The 27,512-nt window shown below is 37.5% G+C and overlaps 2 protein-coding genes and 1 non-coding gene across 3 annotated transcripts; 1 reads left to right on the forward strand and 2 right to left on the reverse strand.

The window, feature by feature from the left end:
* Positions 1–6,049: 6,049 nt before the first annotated feature.
* Positions 6,050–7,129, reverse strand: LOC130975839 (uncharacterized). Its single transcript, XM_057900568.1, has one exon. It carries the CDS (start codon positions 7,127–7,129, stop codon positions 6,050–6,052), a length of 1,080 nt encoding a protein of 359 aa, XP_057756551.1.
* A 6,843-nt stretch (positions 7,130–13,972) lies between these two features.
* Positions 13,973–14,080, reverse strand: LOC130977533 (small nucleolar RNA R71). Its single transcript, XR_009085222.1, has one exon. It is a non-coding gene; the product is annotated as a small nucleolar RNA R71 (small nucleolar RNA).
* Positions 14,081–21,950: 7,870 nt separating this feature from the next.
* Positions 21,951–26,639, forward strand: LOC130973659 (chaperone protein ClpB3, chloroplastic-like). Its single transcript, XM_057898276.1, has 9 exons — positions 21,951–22,185; positions 22,278–22,611; positions 22,933–23,134; positions 23,210–23,264; positions 23,547–23,697; positions 24,215–24,526; positions 24,853–25,121; positions 25,201–26,103; positions 26,307–26,639. Exons 1-9 carry the CDS (start codon positions 21,976–21,978, stop codon positions 26,580–26,582), a joined length of 2,712 nt encoding a protein of 903 aa, XP_057754259.1. The 5' UTR covers positions 21,951–21,975; the 3' UTR covers positions 26,583–26,639.
* Positions 26,640–27,512: the final 873 nt, after the last annotated feature.

Here is a 27,512-nt window from a genome sequence, read left to right on the forward strand (position 1 = left end):
CAATTTCTTTTTAGTTCATCCAAGGTTCTACACTTAGTTTCTTGTTTCTTAGTTTGTTTGATGATCCCTCTTGGCTTTGGTCTCTCTTATTGTTTTTGCACAACTCACAGTAACTCTTATGAAGACAAGCTCTACTTTTATTTAAGTTGTAATGAAGACTTGAAATACATGGCATTTTCTTTCTTGTAAAAAAAGACTCATAAAGACTTCAAACAGGAATTGAAACTAAGCATCAAATAGAAACTATCCTAGCATGATTATTCAAGAAGTAAATAAAGCAAAAGCTTAAATAGAATTCAGAAATTGGAAAGTGTCAACCATGGGACTCAACAACCTTGAGCAGCTTCATCTTTAGTTCATTGGCCCCTTCCCTTTGTCCTTCTTCTTGGGAGGGGATGAGCCACCTTCATCTGGCTTGGAGGAACCTTCCTGAGCTTTGGTGTCCTTGTGCTTCCAAAATCCTAGCCTCCTCATGTAATTCCTCTTATCTTCCTTATGTTTGACTAGGATTTCCTCTTGTCTTGCACTTAACTCTTCCATCCCTTGCATGAAGGTTAGTATCCTGGGTTTAGAGCGGCTATAGCATTACACAAGTGATTCAGCTTTGCTTGTGTGTTGATGTCATACTGCCTCCTGGATATGGTCCTGGCATTATAAAGATGTCTAAATTCGGCCAAGTTCCTCTGTTGCTACTTGCCTTGCTCTCCTATTTTGTCCAGTGCGCTTCGCACCTCTCCCCAGTCAAATTGTTCTTGCTGCTCCTTCCTCACATGCTCCCAATTTTCTTAGAGTTGTTGAATGTTTTGGTTAACTTGGCTCCATTGTTGTTACTGAGCCTCCTTGAATTGGTTGACATCTTCCCTCAAGTGGTGTAGATCTCCCTTCATTTGGTGTACATCTCCTTGCAATTTCTCCCAGTTAAATCCCTCTGGAAATTGTTGATATTGGTAGTGTGGTGGTGGTTGAAGTGCTAGAAAGTGAGGTTGCTCTTCTGCCTCTCCCTCTTCCTGTTGTTGGTGTGGTTCATGAGCATGAGCTCTTCGTTCTCTAGCCCTGTTGAGTGGGTGGACAGCCACCACTTTGGCCATCTTTTTGGTAGTTATAAACTTGTCTTGCTTCACAAGCACCTTATCAATGATCTTTTCAACTCCAGCCTCATCACACAGCCTCTGTATAATGCTGGGGAATACCAACCTTGTGTTGTCACTGGTGCTTTTCAGCACTTTGTTGATGTTGTTGGCGATCATCTCCCCCACGTTGATGTTTTTTCCTCTCATGATGCTGTAGATGAGCACAGCTCTCTCCTTGGTCAACTCTGAAGTGTTGGATATGGGGATTAAGGGCATCCTCACAAATTCTAGCCACCCTCTAGCTTGGGGGCTCAAATCTCTTCTCCTCAATTGGTTGGGTATCACATCCTTGTCATTTATCCAATGCACATTCATCACACAGATTTCACTCAGAATCTCCTCAAACCCAGGGTCTTGTTGCTTCATTCTCTCTTCATAGCTCCGAGTGGAGCTTGTCCTCTTCACCATTAGCATTCTTTCTATGCTAGAGGGGCTGTAGTCAATGGACTTCCCCCTTACATAGCTAATGTAGCCATATTATTGCCCTGGTTGAGGTACTGTGTTGGCATAAAACTCCCTCACCAAGCTCTCCACTACTTTCCTTGGTGGGTTGTATAAAAGTGACCAACCCATCTGTTCGATCTCAATGTAGATTTCAATGTGCTCATTCCTCCCTAGTTGAAACCCAACTTCTGGAATGATTTTCCTCTCACTCACCCAACCATAAAATTGATTTTGGTTGAATGCGGAGAGGAACTTGTAGTCATTAAAAGAGCTTGAGGATCTAGAGGTTGGTTCCTTGGTTCTTCTGTTCTTTGAGGCTGAGCTTTTTGTTGGTGCCATTAGGTTGGAAGAGTGTAAAAAAATGGGGGTTGAATGAAAGAAAGAGAAGGCAAAACAAGGTTTTGCTCCAACACCAAACTTAGGACTTAATTGTCCCAATCAAGAAAAAGAAAGAAGAAAGTAGGGGATAGTAGAAGATGAAAAGATAAGTGAAGGTGAGTGGTGTAGGGATTGTTGAAGTGGGAGAGGAGATGGGGAGTGAGGCTTTTATAATGGTTGAATGATGTGGTTCAAAGATGGGAAATAAAAGGGATTAAATGTTTTCCCACGTTGGGAAGTGGCGCCTAGCATGGGAAGAGGCGCCAACTCTTTTCTCACAGTGTCTTCTGCGTGTGTTGAGTTCCAAAGTGCAAGTACACTTTGACTTCTTTGTTTTGTGAGTTGTTTACCATGTGGGCCCCATCTCCTCTCCTGAAATTGAAACTGAACCCATTAGTAATGACAAAAGAACCCCTTCACATTCCTTCTCATCAAGAATAAATTGGATTGCAACTGATGGGTGTCCCTTGGGACACCAAACTTAATTCTTTGGCATCTTAATAAATTGGTTTCATCATTGTGTATTTAATGTGTTCATAAGAGTGGAATAACATCAATCTTTTCATTTTCTTTTGATCCCAACTCCTTCAAACTCATTAAATCACGTTCATGTTCTTACCCAAAGCATTAAGTGCTTTCAAATTGGGTGACTTGGGCTGCCATGTCATCATTGGTGGTGACCACACCAAACTTAATCTCTGGGCTTACTCTTCAGAATCAACTATTAATTGTTTGTAAGCCTAGATTAAGTGGGTGAGAGGCCACACCAAACTTATCACTTTAGCTAGTTCTCAGCCCATTCACTCATCATTAGTTATGCATTCATCAAGTTGCAACTCCCAAATAGAAAGAAATGAGAGAGTGTAAAGAAAATCTAGCTTTCAAAGCTAATATCAAACTTCCTAATCTACAATTATAAACTAATCCTAATTACTAAAAATTAAACTATCTAAATCATGGAATTTAAATTACTTCTAAGAAAAGCAATTAAATCAAAAGGATAAAGTGTTGGGGTGCCTCCCAACTAGCGCTTCTTTATTGTCATTAGCTTGACATTCCTTCATCTTTAGCTGAGCTTGTAGCTCACTCTCTGCTCCTCCAAGGAGCCTCCCAAGTAGTGTTTGAGTCTATGGCCATTGATAGAAAAAGTTCTCTGGGTCTTGTCTTCCATGAGCTCCACATGACCATAGGGAAACACTTTGAGTATGGTGAAAGGTCCTGACCATCGAGACTTAAGTTTTCCAGGAAAGAACTTGAGTCTTGAGTTGTAGAGTAACACCTTCTATCCTTCAGTGAACTCCCTTCTTGCTATCTTTTGGTCATGCCACCTTTTTGTATTCTCTTTGTAGATTTTTGCATTCTCATATGCTTGATTTCTAAACTCTTCCAGTTCATTGAGTTGCATCAGTCTCGTTTTTCCAGCAGCTTGCTCATCAAAATTCAGAAGTTTTAGAGCCCAAAAGGCTCTGTGCTCCAGTTCAACTAGCAAGTGGCAAGCCTTGCCAGATACTAGTTGGTATGGTGACATCCCAATGGGGGTCTTGAAGGCTGTCCTGTAGGCCCATAGAGCATCGTCTAGCTTCTTAGACCAGTCCTTTGCTGAACTTTCAATAGTTTTTTCAAGGATTTGTTTTAGCTCTCTATTGGAGATCTCAGCTTGCCCGTTGGTCTGTGTGTGGTATGGAGTTGCCACTTTGTGCTTTATTCCATATCTGAGAAGGAGTGCTTCCAGTTGTTTGTTACAGAAGTATGACCCTCCATCACTAATGAGAGCTCTGGGAACTCCAAATCTGCTGAAGATGTTCCTTCTCAAAAAGCTTATCAAAACCTTGTTGTCATTTGTTGCGGTAGCTATGGCCTCTACCCACCTTGAAACATAATCAATAGCCACTAATATGTAGCTATTTGAGTAGGAGGTTGGGAAGGGTCCCATGAAATCTATCCCTCATACGTCAAATAGTTCCAACTCTAGTATGTATTGCTGTGGCATCTCATTCCTCTTGGTTAAATTACCATCTCTTTGGCATTCATCACACATTGACACCATTTCCTTGGCATCCTTAAACACTGTTGGCCAGTAAAATCCGGATTGGAGCACTTTTGCTGCTGTCTTTTCTCCACTGAAGTGACCTCCATATGCTGATCCATGGCACTGCCATAATACTTCATGCACTTCTTCATGGAATATACACCTTCTTAGGACACCATCAGTACACTTTTTGAACAAATAGGGGTCATCCCAGATGTAGTGTTTGGCATCCTTGATTAGTTTCCTCTTCATGTGCTTATTGATGTTAGTTGGTAGCTCCCCAATAGCATTGAAGTTGGCTATGTCTACGAACCAATGAGCTACTTAAATCATCATCAATTGTTCATCAGGAAAGCTTTCATTTACTGCTACTTGCTATATTTCTTCTTCTTGTGGGATCCTTGAGAGGTGGTCAGCTACCTTATTCTCTGCTCCGCTCCTATCCTTAATCTCAATATCAAATTCTTGGAGCAGCAAGATCCACTTTATTAGTTTGGGCTTAGATTCTTGTTTGGTACGCAAGTATTTAAGTGCTGCATGATCAGTGAACACAATTACTTTTGAGCCAATGAGATATGATCTAAACTTATCAAAAGCAAAAACTATGGCTAAAAGTTCTTTCTCTGTGGTGGTATAGTTCCTTTGATTCTCATTAAGGACCTTGCTAGCATAGTAAATAACATGTACTAACTTGTCTTTCCTCTGTCCCAAGATAGCACCAACAGCAAAATCAGATGCATCACACATTAGTTCAAAGGGAAAATCCCATCTTGGTGGTGCTATGATAGGTGCAGAGGAGAGTTTCTTTTTGAGTTCATCAAAGGTTACCATGCATTCTCTATCAAAAACAAAAGGAATATTTGAGACAAGTAGGTTGCTAAGGGGTTTTGCAATCTTTGAAAGATATTTAATAAACCTCCTATAGAACCCAGCGTGTCCCAAAAAGCTTCTGATTGCTTTGACATTGCAAGGTGGAGGTAATTTTTCAATTACTTCCACTTTTACTCTGTCTACTTTTATATCATCTTTTGAAATCTTGTGACCAAGAACCACCCCTTCAGTCACCATAAAATGGCACTTCTCCCAGTTTAAAACAAAGTTGGTTTCTTGACACCTTTTTAGCACAAGAGAAAGATGGTATAGGCAATCAGAATATGAGTCCCCAAACACAGAGAAGTCATCCGTAAATACTTCTATGAACTTCTCAATCATATCTAAAAAAATGGAGAGCATGCACCTTTGGAATGTTGCAGGTGCATTGCACAATCCAAAGGGCATTCTCCTATAAGCAAATACACCATATGGACAAGTAAATAAAGTTTTTTTCCTAATCCTTGGGGTCTACAACAATTTGGTTATAGCCCGAGTATCCGTCCAGGAAACAATAATACTCATGTCCTACCAATCTTTCAAGCATCTGGTCCATGAAGGGCAGGGGAAAGTGATCCTTCCGGGTGGCTTCATTAAGTTTCCGGTAGTCAATGTACATACGCCATCCGGTTACCGTCCTTGTGGATATCAGTTCATTCTTTTCATTTGCCACAACAGTGATTCCTCCCTTTTTAGGAACTACTTGCACCGGGCTTACCCAAGGGCTGTCTGAGATGGGGTAGATCACCCCTGCTTGCCATACTTTCAACACTTCTTTCTGAATCACTTCATTCATAATTGGGTTTAGCCTCCTTTGTTGCTGTCTTGAGGGTTTGGCATCCTCTTCAAGTAAGATTTTATGCATGCACATTGAAGGACTGATTCCTTTGAAATCTGCAAGTGTCCAGCCTATGGCATCCTTGTGTTGTCTCAGCACTTGCATAAGTTCCTCTTCTTGTTCCTTACTCAGACTTGAATTTATGATCACTGGGTGAGTATTGTTGGCACCCAGTTATGCATACTTCAAGCTGGGTGGTAAGGCTTTTAGCTCTAGTTTTGGTGACACTGCATCTTTGTTGTCTGTGGCAGTTGGCATGATTGAGTTCCTCATGGTTGCTTGTGGTAGTTTTCCATCTGGTGCTTGCTCTAGCTCAATGCTTTCTCCACATTATTCTTTTCCCATAACTTCTTGAACTATCTATTCCATGTTGTCTACCAGCATACATTCTTCTATGGGTTCCTTAGGGTAACTCATTGCTTTAAAGATGTTGAAGACCATTTTTTCTTCATGCAATCTCAAGACTAATTCCCCTTTCTGCACATCAATGATGGCTCGAGCAGTAGCTAGAAATGGTCTTCCTAGGATAATTGACGCGTCAACCTCTTCTTCCATGTACAGCACAACGAAATCAGCAGGGAAGATGAATTCTCCTACTTTCACTAGCAAGTCTTCCACCACCCCATGTGGAAACTTAAATGTTCTGTCAGCCAATTGGAGTGCCATTCTTGTTGGCTTGGCTTCCTCAATCTTCATCCTTCTCATCATGGTTAGGGACATAAGATTTATGCTAGCTACCAAATCACACAAAGCTTTCTCAATAGTAATGTCCTCTATGATGCAGGGGATTTGAAAACTCCCTGGGTCTTTCAGCTTTTGAGGCAACTTCTTCTGTATGATGGCGATGCATTCCTCAGTCAATACTATGGTTTTTTTTGCCTCCCAGTTCCTCTTTTTGGTTATAAGCTCCTTTAAGAACTTGGGATAGAGTGGCATTTGTTCTAATACCTTAGCAAATGGTATGTTGATTTGGAGCCTCTTGAAGATCTCTAAGAACTTAGAGAACTGGCCATCCTTCCCATTTTTTCTCAGTCTTTGTGGGTATGGTGCCTTTGGTACATATGGCTTCAAAACTGGTTTTAGTGGAGGTGAAGCTGGGATCTCCCCTTCATCCTGTTTTGGTGCAACCTCTTCATGATTATCTTTGCTTGGGGCTCCTTCCTCTACAACCTTCCCACTTGTCAGAGTTATGGCTTTGCATTCCCCTCTTGGGTTAGCCATGGTATCGCTGGGAAATGTGTGTGTGGAAAGTGGGATTTGTTTGGACAAAATCCCCACTTGTGCCTCCAACTTTGAAATTGATGCGCCTTGATTTTTCAGATTTGACCTGTATTCTTCTTGATTAGCATCTATCCTCCTGTCAGTTTGTGCTTGTCTATCCATGAGGGAAGAGACTGCCCCTAAAATCTGGGATGACAGATGTTCTATTGCAGCCTCCATCCTCTCAAAGTTGCTCTTGATTTCGCATGGTTGCATAGTTGAGGAAGGTGCATCTTGATTGAGGTTGTTGTGTATGGGTTGGTTGTTATGGTATGATGTGTTTTGTGAGCTATAGTAGGGTCTATGATTCCCTGTTTGATGGTTGGGGTTGTGGTTGGGATGCTGATTTGATGGATAAGGCTTGTTGTGGTCCTGGTTGTGGTTTTGTTGATTTTTCCACCCAAAGTTTGGGTGGTTCTTCCAACCTGGGTTGTATGTCTTAGAGTGTGGGTCATATGGTGCTCTGACTGAATTATGCACATAATTAGCTTACTCCTAGTCACCTTCAGATTCTGATGCATTACCTTCTTATTGAAGAGTTTGGTCTTGGATGACTGAGGCTTGGTTGGCCTCCATCCTCTTGGTTAATGTTGCTATTTGTTCTGCAATTGCCTTGTTCTGAGCTAACAAAGCATCTACAGAGTTGAGTTCTAGCACTCCCTTTTTCTGAGTCCTTTCTGAGGCATAGAAATACTCATTTTCAGCTACAGTCTCAATGACATCTATGGCCTCTTCAATAGTTTTCTTTTTGTTGAGTGAGCCTCCTGAAGAATGATCCACTGCCTTCTTTCCTTCATAGGATAGTCCCTCATAAAAGATATGTAGTTGTACCCACTCATTGAACATTTCCGATGGGCATCTTCTTATCAGATCTTTGAATCTCTCCCAAGCCTCATAGAGTATTTCTCCATCTTGTTGTCTGAAATTTTGCACCTCAGCTCTTAGCCTATTGATTCTTTATGGAGGGTAAAATCTCGCAAGGAATCTGTTCACACCTCCTCCCATGTAGTTAGGCTATCCTTGGGGAATGATTCCAGCCACTTTGCTGCCTTATCTTTGAGTGAGAAAGGAAACAAGAGTAGTTTGTAGATGTCAGGGTGTACCCCATTGGACTTTACAGTATCACATATCCTCAAGAATGTGCTGAGATGTTGATTGGGATCTTCTTGGGCACTCCCTTCATATGAACAATTGTTCTGAACAAGTGTGATGAGCTGAGGCTTCAGCTCAAAGTTATTGGCATGAATTGTTGGCTTTAGGATGCTGCTGCCACAATTTCCTGGGTTTGGGTTGATGTAGGAGCCTAAGACTCTCCTTTCTTGCCCATCATGATTGACTGGGCCTCCCCTGGCATGGTTATGAACTTCTTCCTCATGATGATTCTCCATATTCTCCTCCATGTTTGTTTCGAAATACTCTTCCTCTTCCTCAGCACCAATGAATCTCTTCCCTCTTGCTTCCCTCCTTAATCTAAGAAAGGTCCTCTCAGGTTCAGAATCAAAGGAAGTTGAAGCCCTGCTTCTCCTACCTGTTATACAACCAATCAAGGCAAAAAGCAAGAAAAAAAATGGATGAAGAAATTACTATTGTTAGAGCAATTGTTAGTGTGAGTGGTGCAATTGATCAAACAGTTAGAAGAGTGGAAATATGGACACTAAATAAGATAATCAAAGAAGAAGGAAATAGAGCTCAAGATAAAATAAAAAATGCTAAATAAAGAAATTAAAATAACAAGGAAATTAAATTGCTTAATCTAGCCCTCCAATCAATATAATCACTGTCAAATTTAAGCCAATCCCCGGCAACGGTGCCATAAAACTTGATGACCGAAATTCACTACCCTTTTCAAAAATTAGTGAATTAGTTCTTTTGGCAAGCGCACCAAAATTATCGCCAAGTAATAACCCACAGTGGAGTGGGATCGTATCCACAGAGATTGGCAAATCCAAGTAGTTTTAATTGATTAATGAATTAGTTAAACAGATCAATAAGATTGTGAAGTGAAGAATTGTAAATGATGACTTAAATGTAAATGACTAGAATATAAAGAAAAGTGATAAAGTGCAGAAATAGAAATTGCTGAATGTAAAGTGCTGAATCATAAATGAATTGAATGTAAATGGGAGTGGAGAATTGCTGAATGTAAAATTAAGCTGTAAAGAAATGGATAGATAAGAAGGGGGAAATTCATTGAGATTGGGAGATGTTGTCTCTTTGGATCAAATCTAGCTTATATCCTCTTCAATCATGCAACTCATTGACCTCTTAGCAATCATGATTGATTGAGCCCCAATCCCTTGGTGACTCAATCTCTCAGATCTTGATCAATAGCCAATTCCTTGGTCTAATTGCTCATGAAGAGAGATATGCTTGGTCCCTAATTATACCACACACCCTCATAGGTCCAGGTAGAGGGGGGATTATATGTCACGTATCCCATCACCAAAACCCAGATTCTACTCAAGTGTGACAAGGGATTTCAAGCATGGTTTCATATTTCCTTTCCCAAGGTTCCCATGAAACCCAATTGCATTCAATCTCTTTCCCAAGATAATTGAACACTAAGCATTAAGAACAAAATTCCTTCTAGCAAATCAAGAGAATATGAAGAGAAGAAGAATATCACTATTATCAATCCATCAAGTACAACAGAGCTCCCTCTCTCAATGAAAGGGATAGCTACTCAAAGCTTGAAAAGTACTCAAAAGTGGAGTGTAAAAGTGGATCTAGAACTAACTGCTTAACCCCTCTTCAGTACTCCTTGAGGGTATTTATACTACTCCTAGTGAAAAAATAAAAGAATTACAAAAGTGAAAAAGGGAAAATTACATTTTGGAGAGAAAGAAAACACTCAACAAGTGTGACTTCTTAGCTGGCGTGTGGCTGGCGCTCTACCGGCGTGTCACGTGCCCTTCAAACTAGCTTGGCGTGCCGTGCTCAATCCTTCAAGTGACACACTCGTCTCTCTATCAACCTTGGCGTGCCACACCTTCGAACTCAAGTGGCACGCCATAGTGGAAGTCTTGTGTTGGCGTGCCACGCCTTCGAGCTCAAGTGGCACGCCCTTTGCTTTTTCTACTTTTCTTTGCCTCTGGAAACTTGAACTGGCATGGCATGCCAAGGGTCTGGCATGCCACGCCCTTGTTGTGTACTTGGCTAAACTCCTCTGGAAAGTTGCACTAGTCTGGCATGCCCAGGGTCTGGCGTGCCACGCCCCTTTGTGAGTGAATGGTTCCTCTGTTTGGTGTGCCACGCCACGAACTCAAGTGGCATGCCCCAATGCTTCTTTGCCCTCTGAATGACACTAGCGTGTTGATGAGCGGATAATTTATACGCTTTTTGGCATTGTTTTTAGGTAGTTTCTAGTAAGATCTAGCTACTTTTAGGGATGTTTTCATTAGTTTTTATGCAAAATTCACATTTCTGGACTTTACTATGAGTTTGTGTATTTTTCTATGATTTTAGGTATTTTCTGGCTAAAATTGAGGGACCTGAGCAAAAATCTGATTCAGGCAGACAAAGGACTGCTGATGCTGTTAGATTCTGACCTCCCTGCACTCGAAATGGATTTTCTGGAGCTACAAAACTCTAAATGGCGCACTCTCAAGGCATTGGAAAGTAGACATCTAGAGCTTTCCAGCAATATATAATAGTCCATACTTTGTTCGGGTTTAGACGACGCAAACTGGCGTTCAACGTCAGTTCCATGCTGCATTCTGGAGTAAAACGCCAGAAACACGTCACAAACCAGAGTTAAACGACAAAAACACGTTACAACTTGGCGTTTAACTCCAAGAGAAGCCTCTGCACGTGTAAAGCTCAACCTCAGCCCAAGCACACACCAAAGTGGGCCCCAAAAGGGGATTTCTGCTCTAAGACTTATTTCTGTAAACCCTAGTAGCTAGTTTAGTATAAATAGAACTTTTTACTATTGTACTAAGGGTCCTTTTCCCTATTTTCGAATTTATATGTCTTTTGTGGAGGCTGGCCATTCGGCCATGCCTGGGCCATCACTTATGTATTTTCAACGATGGAGTTTCTACACACCATAGATTAAGGGTGTGGAGCTCTGCTGTACCTCGAGTTTTAAGGCAATTACTACTATTTTCTATTCAATTCAGCTTATTCTTGTTCTAAGATATTCACTGCACTTCAACATGATGGATGTGATGATCTGTGACACTCATCATCATTCTTACCTATGAACGTGTGACTAACAACCACTTCCGTTCTACCTTAGAACGAGTGAATATCTCTTAGATTCCTTAATCAGAATCTTCGTGGTATAAGCTAGAATTATTAGCGGCCATTCTTGAGAATTCGGAAAGTCTAAACCTTGTCTGTGGTATTCCGAGTAGGATAAAGGGATTGAATGGCTGCGACGAGCTTCAAACTTGCGATTGTTGGGCGTAGTGACAGACGCAAAAGAATCAATGGATTCTATTCCGACATGATCGAGAACCGACAGATGATTAGCCGTGCTGTGACAAGAGCATTTGGACTATTTTCACTGAGAGGATGGGAAGTAGCCATTGACAACAGTGATGCCCTACATACAGCTTGCCATGGAAAGGAGTATGAAGGATTGAAGGAAGGCAGTAGGAAAGCAGAGATTCAACAGGAACAAAGCAGCTCCATACACTTATCTGAAATTCCCACCAATGATTTACATAAGTATCTCTATCTTTATTTTATGCTTTATTTATTATTATTTTTGAAAACCATTATAATCATTTAAATTAGCCTAATTGAGATTTACAAGTTGACCATAGCTTGCTTCATACCAACAATCTCCGTGGGATCGACCCTTATTCACGTAAGGTTTATTACTTGGACGACCCAGTGCACTTGCTGGTTAGTTGTGCAAAGTTGTGAAGAATGTGAGTGAACCATAGTAGTGTGCACCATGTTTTTGGAGCCATTGCTAAGAATTGTTCAATTTATAAAAAGAGTAAATCACAATTTTGCCTATCATGTTTTTGGCGCCGTTGCCGGGGATTGTTTGAGTTTGGACAACTAACGGTTCATCTTGTTGCTCAGATTAGGTAATTTTCTTTTCAAAAAGTTTTCAAAATTTTTTCAAAATTTTTTTTATTTGTTTTCGTTTTTCTAAATATAATTTTCAAAAAAATACAAAAAATTTATAAAATCATAAAAACCAAAAATATTTTGTGTTTCTTGTTTGAGTCTAGTGTCAATTTTTAAGTTTGGTGTCAATTGCATGTTTCTAAAATTTATGCATTTTTTTCGAAAAATCCATTCATGGTGTTCTTCATGATCTTCAAGCTGTTCTTGGTAAGTCTTCTTGTTTGATCTTCATATTTTCTTGTTTTGTGTTTTTTGTTGTTTTTCATATGCATTTTTGCATTCATAGTGTCTAAGCATTAAAAATTTCTAAGTTTGGTGTCTTGCATGTTTTTCCTTTCTTGAAAATTTTTCAAAAATAAGTCTTGATGTTCATCTTGATCTTCAAAGTGTTCTTGGTGTTCATCTTGACATTCATAGTGTTCTTGCATGCATCATGTGTTTTGATTCATAGTTTTTATGTTTTGAGTCATTTAGTTGTTTTTCTCTCTCTTCATTAAAAATTCAAAAATTAAAAAAATATCTTTTCCTTATTTATCTCATAAAAATTCGAAATCTTTGGGTTGACTTAGTCAAAATTTTTAAAATAAGTTGTTTCTTGTATGTCAAGTAAAGATTTCAATTTTAAAAAAAAAAATCTTATCTTTCCAAAATCTTTTTCAAAAATCAAATCTTTTTCATTTTTCTTTTATGATTTTCGAAAATTTGAAAATATTTTTCAAAATCTTTTCTTATCTTTATTTCATAATTTTCAAAAACTTTACTAACAATTAATGTGATTGATTAAAAAATTTGAAGTTTGTTACTTTCTTGTTAAGAAAGGTTCAATCTTTAAATTATAGAATCATATCTTTTAGTTTCTTGTTAGTCAAGTAATCAATTTTAATTTTAAAAATCAAATCTTTTCCAAAATATCTTTTTCAAGCATATCTTTTTCAAAAATTGATTTCAAAATCTTTTCTAACTTTTTTTTTTCAAAATTGATTTTCAAATCTTTTTCAACTAACTAATTGACTTTTTGTTTGTTTCTTATCTTTTTCAAAACCACCTAACTACTTTTCTCTCTCTAATTTTCGAAAATTCCTCACTCTTTTTCAAAATTCTTTTAATTAACTAATTGTTTCAAATTTTAATTTTAATTTTAATTATTCTCTTAATTTTCAAAAATCACTAATTTTTCAAAAATAATTTTCGAATTTCTCTCCCCCTCATCTTCTATTTATTTATTCATTTACTAACACTCTTCTCTTCATCTAAAAATTTGAACCCTCTCTTCTCCTCTGTGTTCGAATTTTTCTCATCCTTCTTCTATTCTTTTCTTTCTTCTACTAACATAAAGAAATCTCTATACTGTGACATAGAGGATTCCTCTTTCTTTTCTGTTCTCTCCTTTTTCATATGAACAGGAGCAAGGACAAGGACATTCTTGTTGAAGCAGATCCTGAACCTGAAAAGACTCTGAACAAGAAGCTAAGAGAAGCTAAAGCACAACAATCCAGAGAAAACCTTACAGAGAATCTCAAAAAAGAGAGAGACATGGCCGAACCCAATCACAATGGTGGAGGCGCAAGGAGGATGCTTGGTGACTATACTACACCTACTTCCAAATTTGATGGAAGAAGCATCTCAATCCCTGCCATTGGAGCAAACAATTTTGAGCTGAAACCTCAACTAGTTGCTCTAATGCAACAGAACTGCAAGCTTCATGGACTTCCATCAGAAGATCCCTATCAGTTTTTAACTGAGTTCTTGCAGATCTGTGAGACTATTAAGACTAATGGAATAGATTATGAAGTCTACAGGCTCATGCTTTTTCCTTTTGCTGTAAGAGACAGAGCTAGAACATGGTTGGACTTACAACCCAAAGATAGCCTGGACTCTTGGGATAAGCTGGTCACGGCCTTCATGGCTAAGTTCTTTCCTCCTCAAAAGCTGAGCAAGCTTAGAGTGGATGTTCAGACCTTCAAACAAAAAGATGGTGAATCCCTCTATGAAGCTTGGGAAAGATACAAGCAGATGACCAAAAGGTGTCCTTCTGACATGCTTTCAGAGTGGACCATTTTGGATATATTCTATTATGGTCTATCTGAGTTCTCTAAGATGTCACTGGACCATTCTGCAGGTGGATCCATTCACCTAAAGAAAATGCCTACAGAAGCTCAAGAACTCATTGACATGGTTGCAAATAACCAATTCATGTACACTTCTGAGAGGAATCCTATGAGTAATGGGACGCCTCAAAGGAAGGGAATTCTTGAAATTGATGCTTTGAATGCCATATTGGCTTAGAACAAAATGTTGACTAAGTAAGTCAACATAATTTCTCAGAGTCTGAATGGATGGCAAAATGCATCCAACAGTACTAAAGAGGCATCTTCTGAAGAAGAAACTTATGATCTTGAGAACCCTGCAATGGCAGAGGTGAATTATATGGGTGAACCCTATGGGAACACCTATAATTTCTCATGGAGAAATCATCCAAATTTCTCATGGAAGGATCAACAAAAGTCTCAACAAGGCTTTAACAATGGTGGAAGAAACAGGCTCAGCAATAGCAAGCCTTTTCCATCATCTTCTCAACAACAGACAGAGAATTCTGAGTAGAGTCCCTCTAACTTAGCTAATATAGTCTCTGATCTGTCTAAGGCCACTTTAAGTTTCATGACTGAAACAAGGTCCTCCATTAGAAATTTGAAGGAACAAGTGGGCCAGCTGAGTAAGAAAATCACTGAAACTCCTCCTAGTACTCTCCCAAGCAATACAGAAAAGAATCCAAAAAGATAGTGCAAGGCCATTGATATTGTCTTTATGGCCGAATCCAAGGAGGAAGGGGAGGACATGAATCCCAATGAGGAAGACCTCATGGGACGTCTCCCAGACAGAAAGGAGTACCCTATTGAGGACCTAAAGGAATCTGAGGATCATATAGAAACCATAGAGATTCTATTGAACCTCCTTCTGCCATTCATGAGTTCTGAGAACTATTCTTCCTCTGAAGAGGGTGAAGATGTAACTGAAGAGCAAGTTACTCAATATCTAGGAGCCATCATGAAGCTGAATGCCAAGTTATTTGGTAATGAGACTTGGGAAGATGCGCCTCCCATTCTCATTAGTGAACTAGATACATGGGTTCAGCAAACTTTACCTCAAAAGAAACAAGATCCTGGTAAATTCTTAATACCCTGTACCATAGGCACCATGACCTTTGAGAAGGCTCTGTGTGACCTGGGGTCAGGTATAAATCTTATGCCACTCTCTGTAATGGAGAAATTGGAGATCTTTGAGGTACAACCTGCAAGAATCTCATTAGAGATGGCAGACAAATCAATAAAACAAGCTTATAGATTGGTAGAGGATGTGTTGGTAAAGGTTAAAGGCCTTTACATCTCTGCTGATTCCATAATCTTAGACACTGGGAAGGATGAGGATGAATGCGTCATCCTTGGAAGACCCTTCCTAGCCACAGCAGGAGCTGTGATTGATGTTGACAAAATAGAATGAGTCCTTCAATTGAATGGGGACTACCTTGTGTTTAAAGCTCAAGGATCTTCCTCTGCAACCATGGAGAGGAAGCATGAAAAGCTTCTCTCAATACAGAGTCAAACAAAACCCCCACAATCAAACTCTAAGTTTGGTGTTGGGAGACCACAACCAAACTCTAAGTTTGGTGTTGGGAGGCAACCCAATTTTTATTTATCTATATGTCTATTGTTCTTTTATGTTTTATTAGGTTTATGATCATGTAGAGTCACAAAATAATTGCTAAAATTAAAAACAGAATAAAAAACAGCAAAAGAAATAGCACACCCTGGAGGAAGAGCTTACTGGTGTAACACCCTAATATTCAAATCCTTATGCTCGAGTCATAAGTCAATGATATTACGGTGGTACGACTCTCAGGTGGATTTTTAATATATAACTATAGGTAATTTCGAAAGGAGTATTAATCGAGAAGCCTGAAAAGAGTAGAAATAAAATCGCGAAGACGTAACCCTCACGTTTCGACAATGAAAAGTTAAACTGCAAGCCGAACGCGATATACGGACAAGGCATAAAGGAGATTAAGAGATAGATAACAGATAGATATATATAACATAAGTACTAGCCACTAGTCGCGACCCGCGAAGTTTAGGCCGGCTAGGGTACAGTATGAAAGTAGTTGACAACAGTATATCCTAATCTCTCCCAAAGGAAACATAAGAGCCTCTATAGGCAAGTTCCAAAAGAGTTCAATACATAATATAATCGTTTCAAAACAAAGATGGAGAGATTCTAAGCAAAACACAAAGTAGAGAAAATAAAGATCTTTGCCGTCTCTCAGACGTACCACAGCTCACTTCTGAGCACTTGGACCTGTATCTGAAAAACAAGAGATATATACGGAATGAGAACCCCGGGCCCATGGGTTCCCAGTACGGTAAAAGTGTCAAATAAATACAATGCACTGCAATAAAAACTCACTAAGCATCCTAAACTCCTTTTCACCAAATATCCAACCTAGATTCTCACTAATCCATAAATAGGCATCTGACGTAAGGGGATACTAAGTCTAGTTCATATCTCGTATGATTCCCAACTCGCTGACTCTCCCACGAATCAGATTCAGAATCATAAACAAAACCATCATCAGTCGTACTGTCTCAGCAATTCTATATCAATACATCATACCCTCACCTGGAGCTAGTGAAACCACATCACTGCGTCTACCCAGGGAGCTCAAACCATCTCAACCAATGATTATCATCATCATGCAATCGTATCATCAATTCATCTCATCAAGAACAGCCCTCAACCTCCACCGACACTAACATGAGGGGCCTCTCAGTTGTACAAACACAAGCAATACAGGCAAGTAATACACAATTAAGGTACAAGTAGAACAAGTAGCACATAATCTGGTAACATATCACATATAATGTAGAAATCCAAAACAAATAGGCAAACCCAAACAATTCAAACATATGCAAATGATGAATGCCTGCCCTATGGCTGATGATATCATCTGTCGGTTATCAAGCCAACCCGATGTGTCCGGTAGCTAACCCGGGCACAGTCTCTCTGTTGCGTATTAATATCATTAGAGGGAATATGTGCCCTGTCACCATTAGAGGGTATCTGCGCCCTGTCGCCATTAGAGGGTATCTGCGCCCTGTCGCCATTAGAGGGTATCTGTGCCCTGTCACCCTTACAACCAGAGAGAAAACACAAGCATGCTTACATTCAACATTTTTCATCATTATTCAATTATCATTATGCCTTTATACTAAGCCATAATCCATAATGGCTTTGCCGTAGCTCGGCAATAGCTCAGCCATTCGGCTCACAGTTCAATCCAGAACTAGCCAATTTATCAACATGGCTCCGCCGTATCCGGCAATAACTCAGCCATCCGGCTCATGGTTCACTCAAGAACCAGCCATTTATCAATAGATATAGCCCTTCGGCTCATGGCATACACGGTACTCCTACCGTCATCCTCCATATCTCATATAATCATCGTTGATCACCATTGATCATAACTTTTTCCCTTGCTTCACTCGCAAGTTACCACATCCCCTAGTTCCTTTCTCATTACTAAGCATATCATAATGATTTAATACATAAGGGGTGAGATCGGAGGCTTAGAAGTATGAGATTTGGCTTTTAGAACTCAAAAATCAACTTTGGAATGAAAACAGGGCCACGCGTACGCGCACTCCACGCGCACGCGTGGATGGCCTCGAAAACTCATCGACGCGTAAGCGTCATGCACGCTAACGCGTGGATTGAAAAATAGCCAAGCGACGCGCACGCGTCAACCACGCGTACGCGTGGGTGCTCTCGTGCCCCAGGCACAAAGCTGGCACAGTTCTGGCACAACTCTCTGGAAAATAGCTGGGCATTGGGTGCAGCACAATCGGCGCGCCCGCGCACATCACGCGCACGCATGGATGGCGCTTTTTGGAAGAACTGCGCGTACGCGCCAAGTGCGTCCACGCACAAAGGGTCATTCTGCTAAAAGTTTTCTAAGTTAAAAGCTGCAGAATTCACAGATTTAAACCCCAATCTTCCAACGGACATAACTTTCTCATTTTAAATCGTTTTTCACCCGTTCTTCGAATAGCATGGACATCCCGGATCCAATTTCATTTCTAAACAGATTTGGCACAAAACAGAGATCCGTAGTCCAAGTTATGTCCAGTCAAAGTATGCCCAAAAACCATGTTTTCATATAAAACCACAAAGTGCCATTTTCAAAACAATCCATTTTTTGACTTCTCACTAGGTAACCCACAATCTTAAAGCAGTTTTCTTTGGTGTGTTTCTTCTTTCTTCTTCCACCAATTGCTTTTTTCATCAGAGTTGCCCATAATGGATAATTATATCCGTTTAGTTTGAAACCAATTGACAAGTTGTCAAAATTGGTTTGTGATGATCGCATGTCAAAACTATTGTATGGCATATTTGCAATTTGTAACATGAATTCGTCAGAATTTTGAATCCTTAGAACCTGCTCTGATACCATGTTACTATAGTACAAAAGATTTAGGAAAGAAACGAAGAATTATTTAGAAAAGTATTATTTTTATTATTCATATTTCTTCTCTGTGATTACAAAGTTCTTCTAATATATAGACCAAGAGTACGCTAAGAGTACACTCGTTATGGAATAATATCCTAATAAATTATATTGATTTTTTTCCTAATCCACTTTGATATTTTCCTGATTTTGTTCCCTAATTATGATATTCTAATAGTACGTACCCTCAGTTTGGATATGAATTTGTCTAAAGATGCTTGCAATGTGAATAAAAGATGGGGATGTCTGTTAGGAGACACACTAATTGATTGTCACAGTAGATGATAGGAAAAATAATTTGAAGAATATAGAGCTCTGAAGAGACATAAATTTCAGTTTTAGCAGCACACACTGCTTGATATTCTATTTTCGTACTGCTTCTACTAATTTTTATCTGTTTATTGTTTCTCCATGATATGAGATTGTCACCAAATAAATACAGAAGCTCATGATGCTCTTACATAATCAATATTGCCACCCCAACTAACATTTGCGAAGGATATAAGACGAAAATGAGTAGATTTAGTGAATAACAGACCATGATCAAGAGTACCTTTGAGATAACAAAAAATACGCATAATATATTTCCAGTGATAAAGAGAGCGCTGATGCATGAACTGCACCATTCTATTAACGGCAAAGATTAAATCAGGATGAGTTAAGGTCAAATATTGTAGATCACCAATAATTGAGTGATATTCTTTTGGGTTACTAAAGGAAGAAGGAGAAAAAATTCAAATGAGAAAAGAAAAAAAAGAGGAAGAAGAGAAAGAGGAGGTGTTGGTGATGGTAGTGATGACAACGATAACGATAACGAAAGAAAAATATGAGGAAAAAGAAGATAGAGAAAAAGAAGAAGCAATAATAACAATATAAGAAGAAGCGTATGAAAAAAAAAAAGAAAAAAAGCGCACGTAGATGTGAAACACGTTTAATTAATTTGGATGAATTTGGTTAACTATTTTGCTTAGTTTTATGGCTTTAATATTTGGTAAAGAATAACGAGATGAATAATGCTTAAAATAATTTTTAGATTTCCAAACACGAATTAAAATAGTCTTTTACTTTTAATTTATATCAAATGACTAAAAGATGTCTTTTAAATTTATTTTCATAAATTTCCTTTTGTGTCAATCCCAAATTGTTGATTTAGATTGTTAAGTGTTAACATAACATTTCAATAGAGATCCACGAAAGTAAATTTGAGGGACTTATATGGTCATTCATAAAAATAAGAGACTATTTGATTTGTTTTCAAAAATTGAAAGAATATTTTGAGTATTATTAATAAAATCAACTATTACTATAAAATATATGTTGTAATACAAAATACATATTAAAAATGAATTAAATAATTTATATATTTATACACAAAAAAATTATTTTTGGTGACTAATTTTAATAAAGAAAAAAATCAACTAAAGTGATGAGAACTATACTTTTAAAGTGACAAATGACAAAGTAAGAAGTTAATAACTATTTAATTGGATGTACTTATAACATAGAATAAATGGTATTCATACCCTGGTCTATAATTGAATTCAGATCTAAAATAAATAAAGTCCAATTTACTATATACGATTAGGTCTCCTTCGACAATCTATCCGACTTGATAGAGCTTAGATCCTTGAATTTCGACCCGACTTGTACAATAAGGTAGTGTTCAATAGAGAGATAGAGACGGAAAGATTGAGACTGAGAGACAGAAACTAAGAAATAAAGATTGAAATAAATCTCAGTATTCTGTTTGGTGTAAAATGGGAGACAGAAATTGAAATAAGAATGAAACTCTAATTTAATTTGCACAAAGAATTAAATTGGAATTAATTAATTGAAATGAGGGTATTTTAGGTATAAAATGTTAAAATTTCAGTTTCTATTTCTAAAAATTTTAGTCCCCTGTGTCCCTACTTTTTGGAGGTACTGAAATACTAAAATTTTGGAGACAGAGACAGAAATTTTAATACCAATCTCTAAACCAACAAACATAATATTGAGTCTCAATCTCTCAATCTCTATCGCAATACCTCAAAACAAACGCTAGGTAAGAGAATCTCAACTGCACTTACAAATTTGTCCACTATTTTAAAATGGGATCTCAACAAACCCCTGAATCAAGGAAAATAATTACTCATAGTTATAAGTGGAAGAATTATAAAGTGATAACTAAGCCATCACTCCCCTGTATAAATATCATAACACACATTGGTATTTTTGGACCCTAATTTATAAAACCTGTCTTATTTGCTAATTTAAGCTTAGTTTCTCACAGGTACCATCTCTCATCCTCACTCAAGATCTCGAATGACTATTCATTAAAAATGACATTGAAACCCTTGTTAGAAGGAGTATGGAACTCACATTCAGACCCAAATTATCCCAATTTTAAATAATCCTCGGAATAAACGGTAAAATATATTTTTATTCTTAAAATTTGCTAAAAATTTCAAAAATATTTTTAAATTTTATTTTATTTTAATTTTATCATAAAGATATTTATTTGCATCAAATTTACCTCTAACAATTAATTTTTCAAAAAAATCATGACGAATTCAACAATAACAACTTTCAATACAAGCAAGTCAGACATAATTATTATGCATTATTGTTGAAGTTGTCTTACACTTTTTGAAAATTTAGCTGTTAGGATATATTTAATATAAATTGAAAATTTTTGGGATAAAATTAAAACAAAATAAAACTTTAAATATTTTTTATAAATTTTAAAGATAAAAAATATACTTTATGCTAAAATAAATTATTATTTTGATCATTAAAAGATTTAAATTTTGAGAAAATAATCTCAACAAAAAAATTATTTTAATATTTTACAAACTTCTGTAAGTAATAAATAGTTCATGTGTTTTTACCATGAGAAAATATAGGGAGCCAATGGCCTAAGCGTACAATGCTTACAATGGAGGTTTAAAAAGTATTAGAGATATGACAATTAGTGTTACATTGTCCTGTTAGATTATGCTTTTGGGATGAGTGAGTTCATGACATGGTATTAGAGTTCTAGATTTGAAAGATTAAGGGTACAATACTTTTCAGATGAGTGATTTTATGACATGAGATGTTTATTATCCGTGGTATCCAGATAGTTATTCTGGATAATATGGGTGATGTTCATTTTATTCATAAACAAAAGATTTAGCTCATTGTACACATTGTACGCATAGACCATTGGCTCCCTAGCACTACCCTTTTATCATTTATTTGAGACGACTTTGGAGAAGACTTTCAGTCAACTAAAAGAAAGAAACCAAAGACGACTCATCTATGCTCTAGATATCTCTGCTTACTTATTACGCTTATGGATACAATGCATTATTTATTAGAACTTCAGAAGAACTAGAGAAGAGTTGGAGGGAGTTCAAATATGGAGGAGAAGGTGTTTACAATAGGACCCTGGGGAGGCAATGGTGGAGATAAATGGGACGATGGGTGTTTCAGCGGTGTCAGAGAAGTCCATCTTGAGCATCGTGACTACATTATGTCACTCACTTTGGTTTATGATAACCACGGCAAGCGTTTCAAAGCAACAAAACATGGAGGATCTAATCCAAAACTCAAGGCCAAAAAGGAAAAGGTTATAATCTTATAATATATATATTAACAAGCTTATTCTATTATTTTTTTTTCCTTTCTTTCTTCATTTTATATTATTTATGTGTCTTGTAGATTAAGCTAAAATACCCGGGCGAATTCCTTGTTGGTATTTCTGGGCATTATTTTCCCTTGCATGCTAGGGATGGCGGTAATCCGTACATAAGGTCATTGAAATTCATAAGCAGTAAAAGTATACTGGATCCCAAGAAAAGGGGGGGTGCCATTAATGTCGTCCAAGAAACCTATGGACCGTACGGAGTTGAAGAAGGGACACCATTCGACTTCACAATGAAGGATTTAGAAATTGTGGGATTTCATGGTCGCAGTGGTTGGTATCTGGACTCCATTGGGATCCATCTGCGCCATCGCCAAGTCAAAACAGAGAAAGGGGATCACCCTCTAAAAGGTGCCTCCAACTCCACACATTACTCCATCAACTTTTAAGTATGTTTCATTTTTCTTTAGGTGATTGTTTCTACGTGAAAACTCAAGTGTAGTTTCACTCAAGTGTAGTTAACTTGAAGTAAGGTTGATAAGTAAGAGTAGCTAGAAAACAATTTAGTCAAACCTAAAAATTGACTAAACTAAAAATTGACTCCTTATTACTTATATCATTTTTTCCATTTACTAATTACATTCACTTTATCAAAATTGAACCACTAAATTAATGTACATAAAATAGTAATAATTTGAATTTTATAAAGCTAGGTTGATTTTGGTGTGACAGGACCTGAAAAGAAGGCTGATTATTCAGCCTTAGGAAAATATGGGGAAGATTTAACAGAGCTGGCTAAAGCCGGAAAACTTGACAAAGTTTCTAGAAGGGATGGTGATATAAGAAGGTGTATCCAGGTTCTTTCTCGGAGAACGAAGAACAACCCCGTTCTTATTGGAGAACCTGGCGTTGGCAAGACTGCCATTGTCCAAGGGTATGTAATATGTTGCGTTGCTCCATAACTACATACTTTACTACTATTCTTGACCTAACTCTATCTTTGAAACAGGCTTGCTCAAAGAATCGTTGAAGGAGAAGTTCCTCAAGTTCTAATGAATCGAAGGGTATGCGTTGGAAACATCTATTCCAAGTCACAAACCTGAATCCTAAACTCCAATCTCTAAATATAACTAACACAAGTAGACATGTATTGAAAATAAAAAAATATTATTTATATACTAAAATTAGCTACTAAAATAATATATTTATATATAAATGCATATATTATTAATTCATTTTTAATGTGTATTTTATATTTTAACATATATTTTATATTAATGACTAATTTTAGTATATAAATAGCATACTCGAAAACTAATTATGAGTTAAACCTTCTCTGTTTGCAGCTTGTTTCCCTTGATATAGGTGGCCTTGTTGCAGGATCAGAGTTAAGGGGACAATTTGAGGAAAAGTTGAAAGCCGTTCTCAAACAAGTAAGGGAATCCGAAGGTCAAATTATACTTTTCATTGATGAGATCCACACGATTGTAGGAGCAGGTATAATTATTAGATCGACTATATACATTAAAATTAGCTATCAAAATTAGCACGAGTATAAAATATATATTGTAATATAAATACACATCAAAAATAAATTAAATCACATATATATTTATATATAAATATTTTAATGATTGATTTTAATTTTAGTATATGAATATTATTTTTGTTATTAAATTTAATTCACTTATTTTGACATCTACCTCGTAATTCTATCACATGTTTATGACAAGGTAAAAATTCACCTGCACTTATTTTTATATAAAGTTGTTAATTAAAACGGTTAAATAATAATTTAATTAAATATATTAAATTATTTAATGATTTTTAATAACTTCACGTGAAAATAACCTTCAGCAATTCTATTTCTACAGACATTAAAACATAGATTTCTAAAAGCAATATTTTGATAAATTAAAGTATATAACTAACATAGGGACCACAATAATAGTCACTATAGCATAGCATAGCGTAACATGCACCTTAATATAAACCTTCCACATATCACTTGCAGGTGCTGGAGTAGATAGTTCAATGGATGCAGCTAATCTGTTGAAACCCATGCTTAGTCGTGGAGAGCTGCAATGTATTGGCGCAACAACGTTGGACGAACATCGAAGATTCATCGAGAAGGATCCGGCCTTGGAGCGTCGGTTCCAGCCGGTTTATGTTGAGCCATCTTCAGTTGATGATACCATTCGAATACTCACGACACTCCGAGAAAAATATGAGCAGCATCACGGAGTCCCCATCTCCAATGATGCACTTAAATATGCTGCAAAGGTAGCAGATCGATACATTACTTCAAGATTTTTACCTGACAAAGGTAACATGCATTGACACCCTCAATCTTCACACACTTTTGTTTTTTTTTTATCTTTAGAAAACGACAAATAAATGAGTCCCGATCTTTTAATTTGAAGATAAATACGAGACGGAAAAGTCTAGGGGCCATCAATTTTATTAACCAATAAAACAAAAATGATTAATTTCACACCATTAAAAATATTATTGATGACTACTTGATGGCTACAAATCACAAAAGTTACTGCCCCCTAACACTCCTCATACGAGACATTTAAATTTCTGTGTAAATATAATTTATGAGAGCAATGTCCATAAAGAGTTAATTAAAGGCTAGTGGAATTGCAGCTATTGATCTGGTTGATGAAGCAGCTGCAAAATTGAAGATGGAAATGACTTCTAAACCCGCTGAACTAGCCAACATAATTGAGACAATCCAGGCAAAAAAGACAGAGAGAAGCTCTCTCGATAAAGAAGATGATAACGGAGAATCTAAAACAAAGTTAGATTCCCTTGAAAAGGAGCTCGCTTCCCTTGAGAAAGAAGAGAAACTTCTGACGGAGCGGTGGAATTTTGACAAGTCTCTAATGGCTAAAATTCACACCATAAAACAACTGGTGAGTGGTGAGTCTTCTCTTTCTTGAAAAGTATTCATGCACGGCTTTTACACAATGAAGAGTTTGTATTATGATGCAGAAAAGCGAGATGAATGTACAAATTAGAGTTGCTAAGCGTCAGAATGATTATGACTATGCTGCTGAGTTAGCTCGCACTCAACGCTCCTTACAACAACAACTTAAAGATGTAGAGAAGGAGATAGACAAGCTTGACGGTCTTATGATGAAGGAAAAAGTGACGGTAGAAGATATTGCTGAAATTGTGAGCAAATGGACTGGTATACCCATATCAAAACTACAACAATCTGATATGGATAAGTTACTAGATTTAGAAAATGAGCTCCATAAGCGAATTGTGGGACAAGATATTGCTGTGAAGGCAGTAGCTGAGGCTATCCAACGTTCAAGAGTTGGCCTTGCGTTTCCTAACCGCCCCATTGCTAGCTTCATGTTTATGGGACCTACTGGTGTTGGAAAAACAGAGTTGGCTAAAGCACTTGCCTCTTACTTGTTCCACACGGAAGAAGCGCTGGTTCGCATCAATATGAGCGAGTACAAGGATAAGCATATGGTTTCAAGACTCATTGGAGCTCCACCGGGATTCAGAGGGACTGGGGAGGCAGGCCAGCTCACCGAGAGGGTTCGCCGCCGGCCATATTCTGTTATTCTGCTTGATGAGATTGAGAAGGCAGACCGCGGCATCTTGGATGTTCTGCTTCCAGTCTTGGACGATGGAAGAGTGACTGATGCAAGTGGTCGCAAAGTGAGTTTCACCAACACTGTCATCATTATGACCTCCAATGTTGGATCCACTGTCATTCATAATGCGATAAAAAGACAGGAAAGATATGAAGAGATGAAGAAGGAAGTGATGGCTGCTGCGCAGAATGAATTCCCTCCCGAATTCATTAATAGAGTTGATGAGTTTATTGTGTTCCAGTCTCTGGACGCTGACCAAATAAACAACATTGTCAAGCTCCAGGTAATTGATTGATAATCTTTGTGCAAGGTAATAATGTATCATGAAACTATTTTTTGACCCAATTTTTTTTTTTTGGATTTGCGTGTCTTTTATTCGCCTTATGTTAAAATTTTCACTTTCGGGGTCAACAAAGATCAAACTCTAGATTCTTAGGTTATAGAAGTCCTCGTACCATGTTATTACTCATCTTTTCTTTATGACAGTTGAATGAAGTAAAGAAGATATGTAAGGAGAGCCAAAAGATGGAAATAACAGTAAAGGATAATGCTGTGAAACTTATTGCTGAGTGGGGGTATGACCACAACTATGGTGCTAGGTTGGTGAAGCGAGTGATTCAGCAGAAAGTATTGGGCGAAGTCACCAAAGGCATTCTACATGGGATATATAAGGAGAAAGACAGAATATTAATAGACAAAGATATCACAAACAAAGAGGGAAATAAACTCTCCATTAGGAAGTTTCGAACTGGATCAGCATAGACTTCTGTTTTCTTCAAGTTTCAATAAATGGAATGTATGAGTAACATTCTAATTTAATTTCTTGTGTTAAAAAGTTTTCATTTTTGTCTTAAACAAGTGTTCATCAGCAAAACCAAAACCCCCTAATAATGGTAATGTATGATTGAATGTTCATCTGTGTTAGTCATCTAAAATCCTATTGCGAAGTGCTACCCGTTACGTAGATGTGCAACTTATTTCACTTTCAAGTAAACCTAAAAATATTTAGTTTTTTTATTTATTTAAGTAAAAAAACAGTTAAAAGAAATATCATCTTCAAGAAAAATTTCTAAAATTTCGAAACTAGTTTTTACCCCTTAAACAAACACATCAGAATTCCAAGAGGAATCAAGCTTCAAACTGCATTTTACAAGAGAAATGTAGTAAAAACACCATTTCTGCCTCAACTGCTATACAAGAGTAGCAAATTAAATATTCAACACGTTTAAGTTTGAATTTTTTTTCTTTTGCATCAGACACACCGGCATCAAAAGAAGAATTTCAAAATATATATATGTGTGAGGAACATGATGACAAGCTGGTAAAGAGTGTTCATTTTCAATCAACAACTATACCAAGTGACTGAGTGAGGCAACACCTATATGCTGAGACCAGCAACAAAAATACAAAACCATCTCTACTACGAAAACTGTGTAAGAAATTTACTTCAAAGATCATAGAACTATAGAGGAATCCATACATGTTACTTTTTGTGATTTTAACTTAATTCCCAGTACTGTGATAAATAATGATTCAGATTGTGAAGAAGCTGGAACAAGTAAAGAAAATTTTAAATCTGCCCAAAATGAAGAATCTGCCAGTCAAGTTTTGTCTTGTCAGAATGGAGGAGACATTTCTATTTTGTCTCCTGAGCCAGCAAGAGAAACTGAAACAGTGAGACCCACAAAAGAT

The sequence above is a fragment of the Arachis stenosperma genome, chromosome 4 (assembly GCF_014773155.1).
Source record: "Arachis stenosperma cultivar V10309 chromosome 4, arast.V10309.gnm1.PFL2, whole genome shotgun sequence".
Lineage (NCBI taxonomy): Eukaryota > Viridiplantae > Streptophyta > Magnoliopsida > Fabales > Fabaceae > Arachis > Arachis stenosperma.

What these genes read in the sequence shown, in the direction of transcription:
- LOC130975839 (XM_057900568.1), bottom strand. Translation starts at nt 7,129, where the DNA reads ATGGAGGCTGCAATAGAACATCTGTCATCCCAGATTTTAGGGGCAGTC.
- LOC130973659 (XM_057898276.1), top strand. Translation starts at nt 21,976, where the DNA reads ATGGAGGAGAAGGTGTTTACAATAGGACCCTGGGGAGGCAATGGTGGA. An exon ending in AAGTTCTAATGAATCGAAGG is followed by an intron (nt 23,265 to 23,546) that starts GTATGCGTTGGA and finishes CTCTGTTTGCAG; the next exon opens with CTTGTTTCCCTTGATATAGG. An exon ending in CCACACGATTGTAGGAGCAG is followed by an intron (nt 23,698 to 24,214) that starts GTATAATTATTA and finishes TATCACTTGCAG; the next exon opens with GTGCTGGAGTAGATAGTTCA.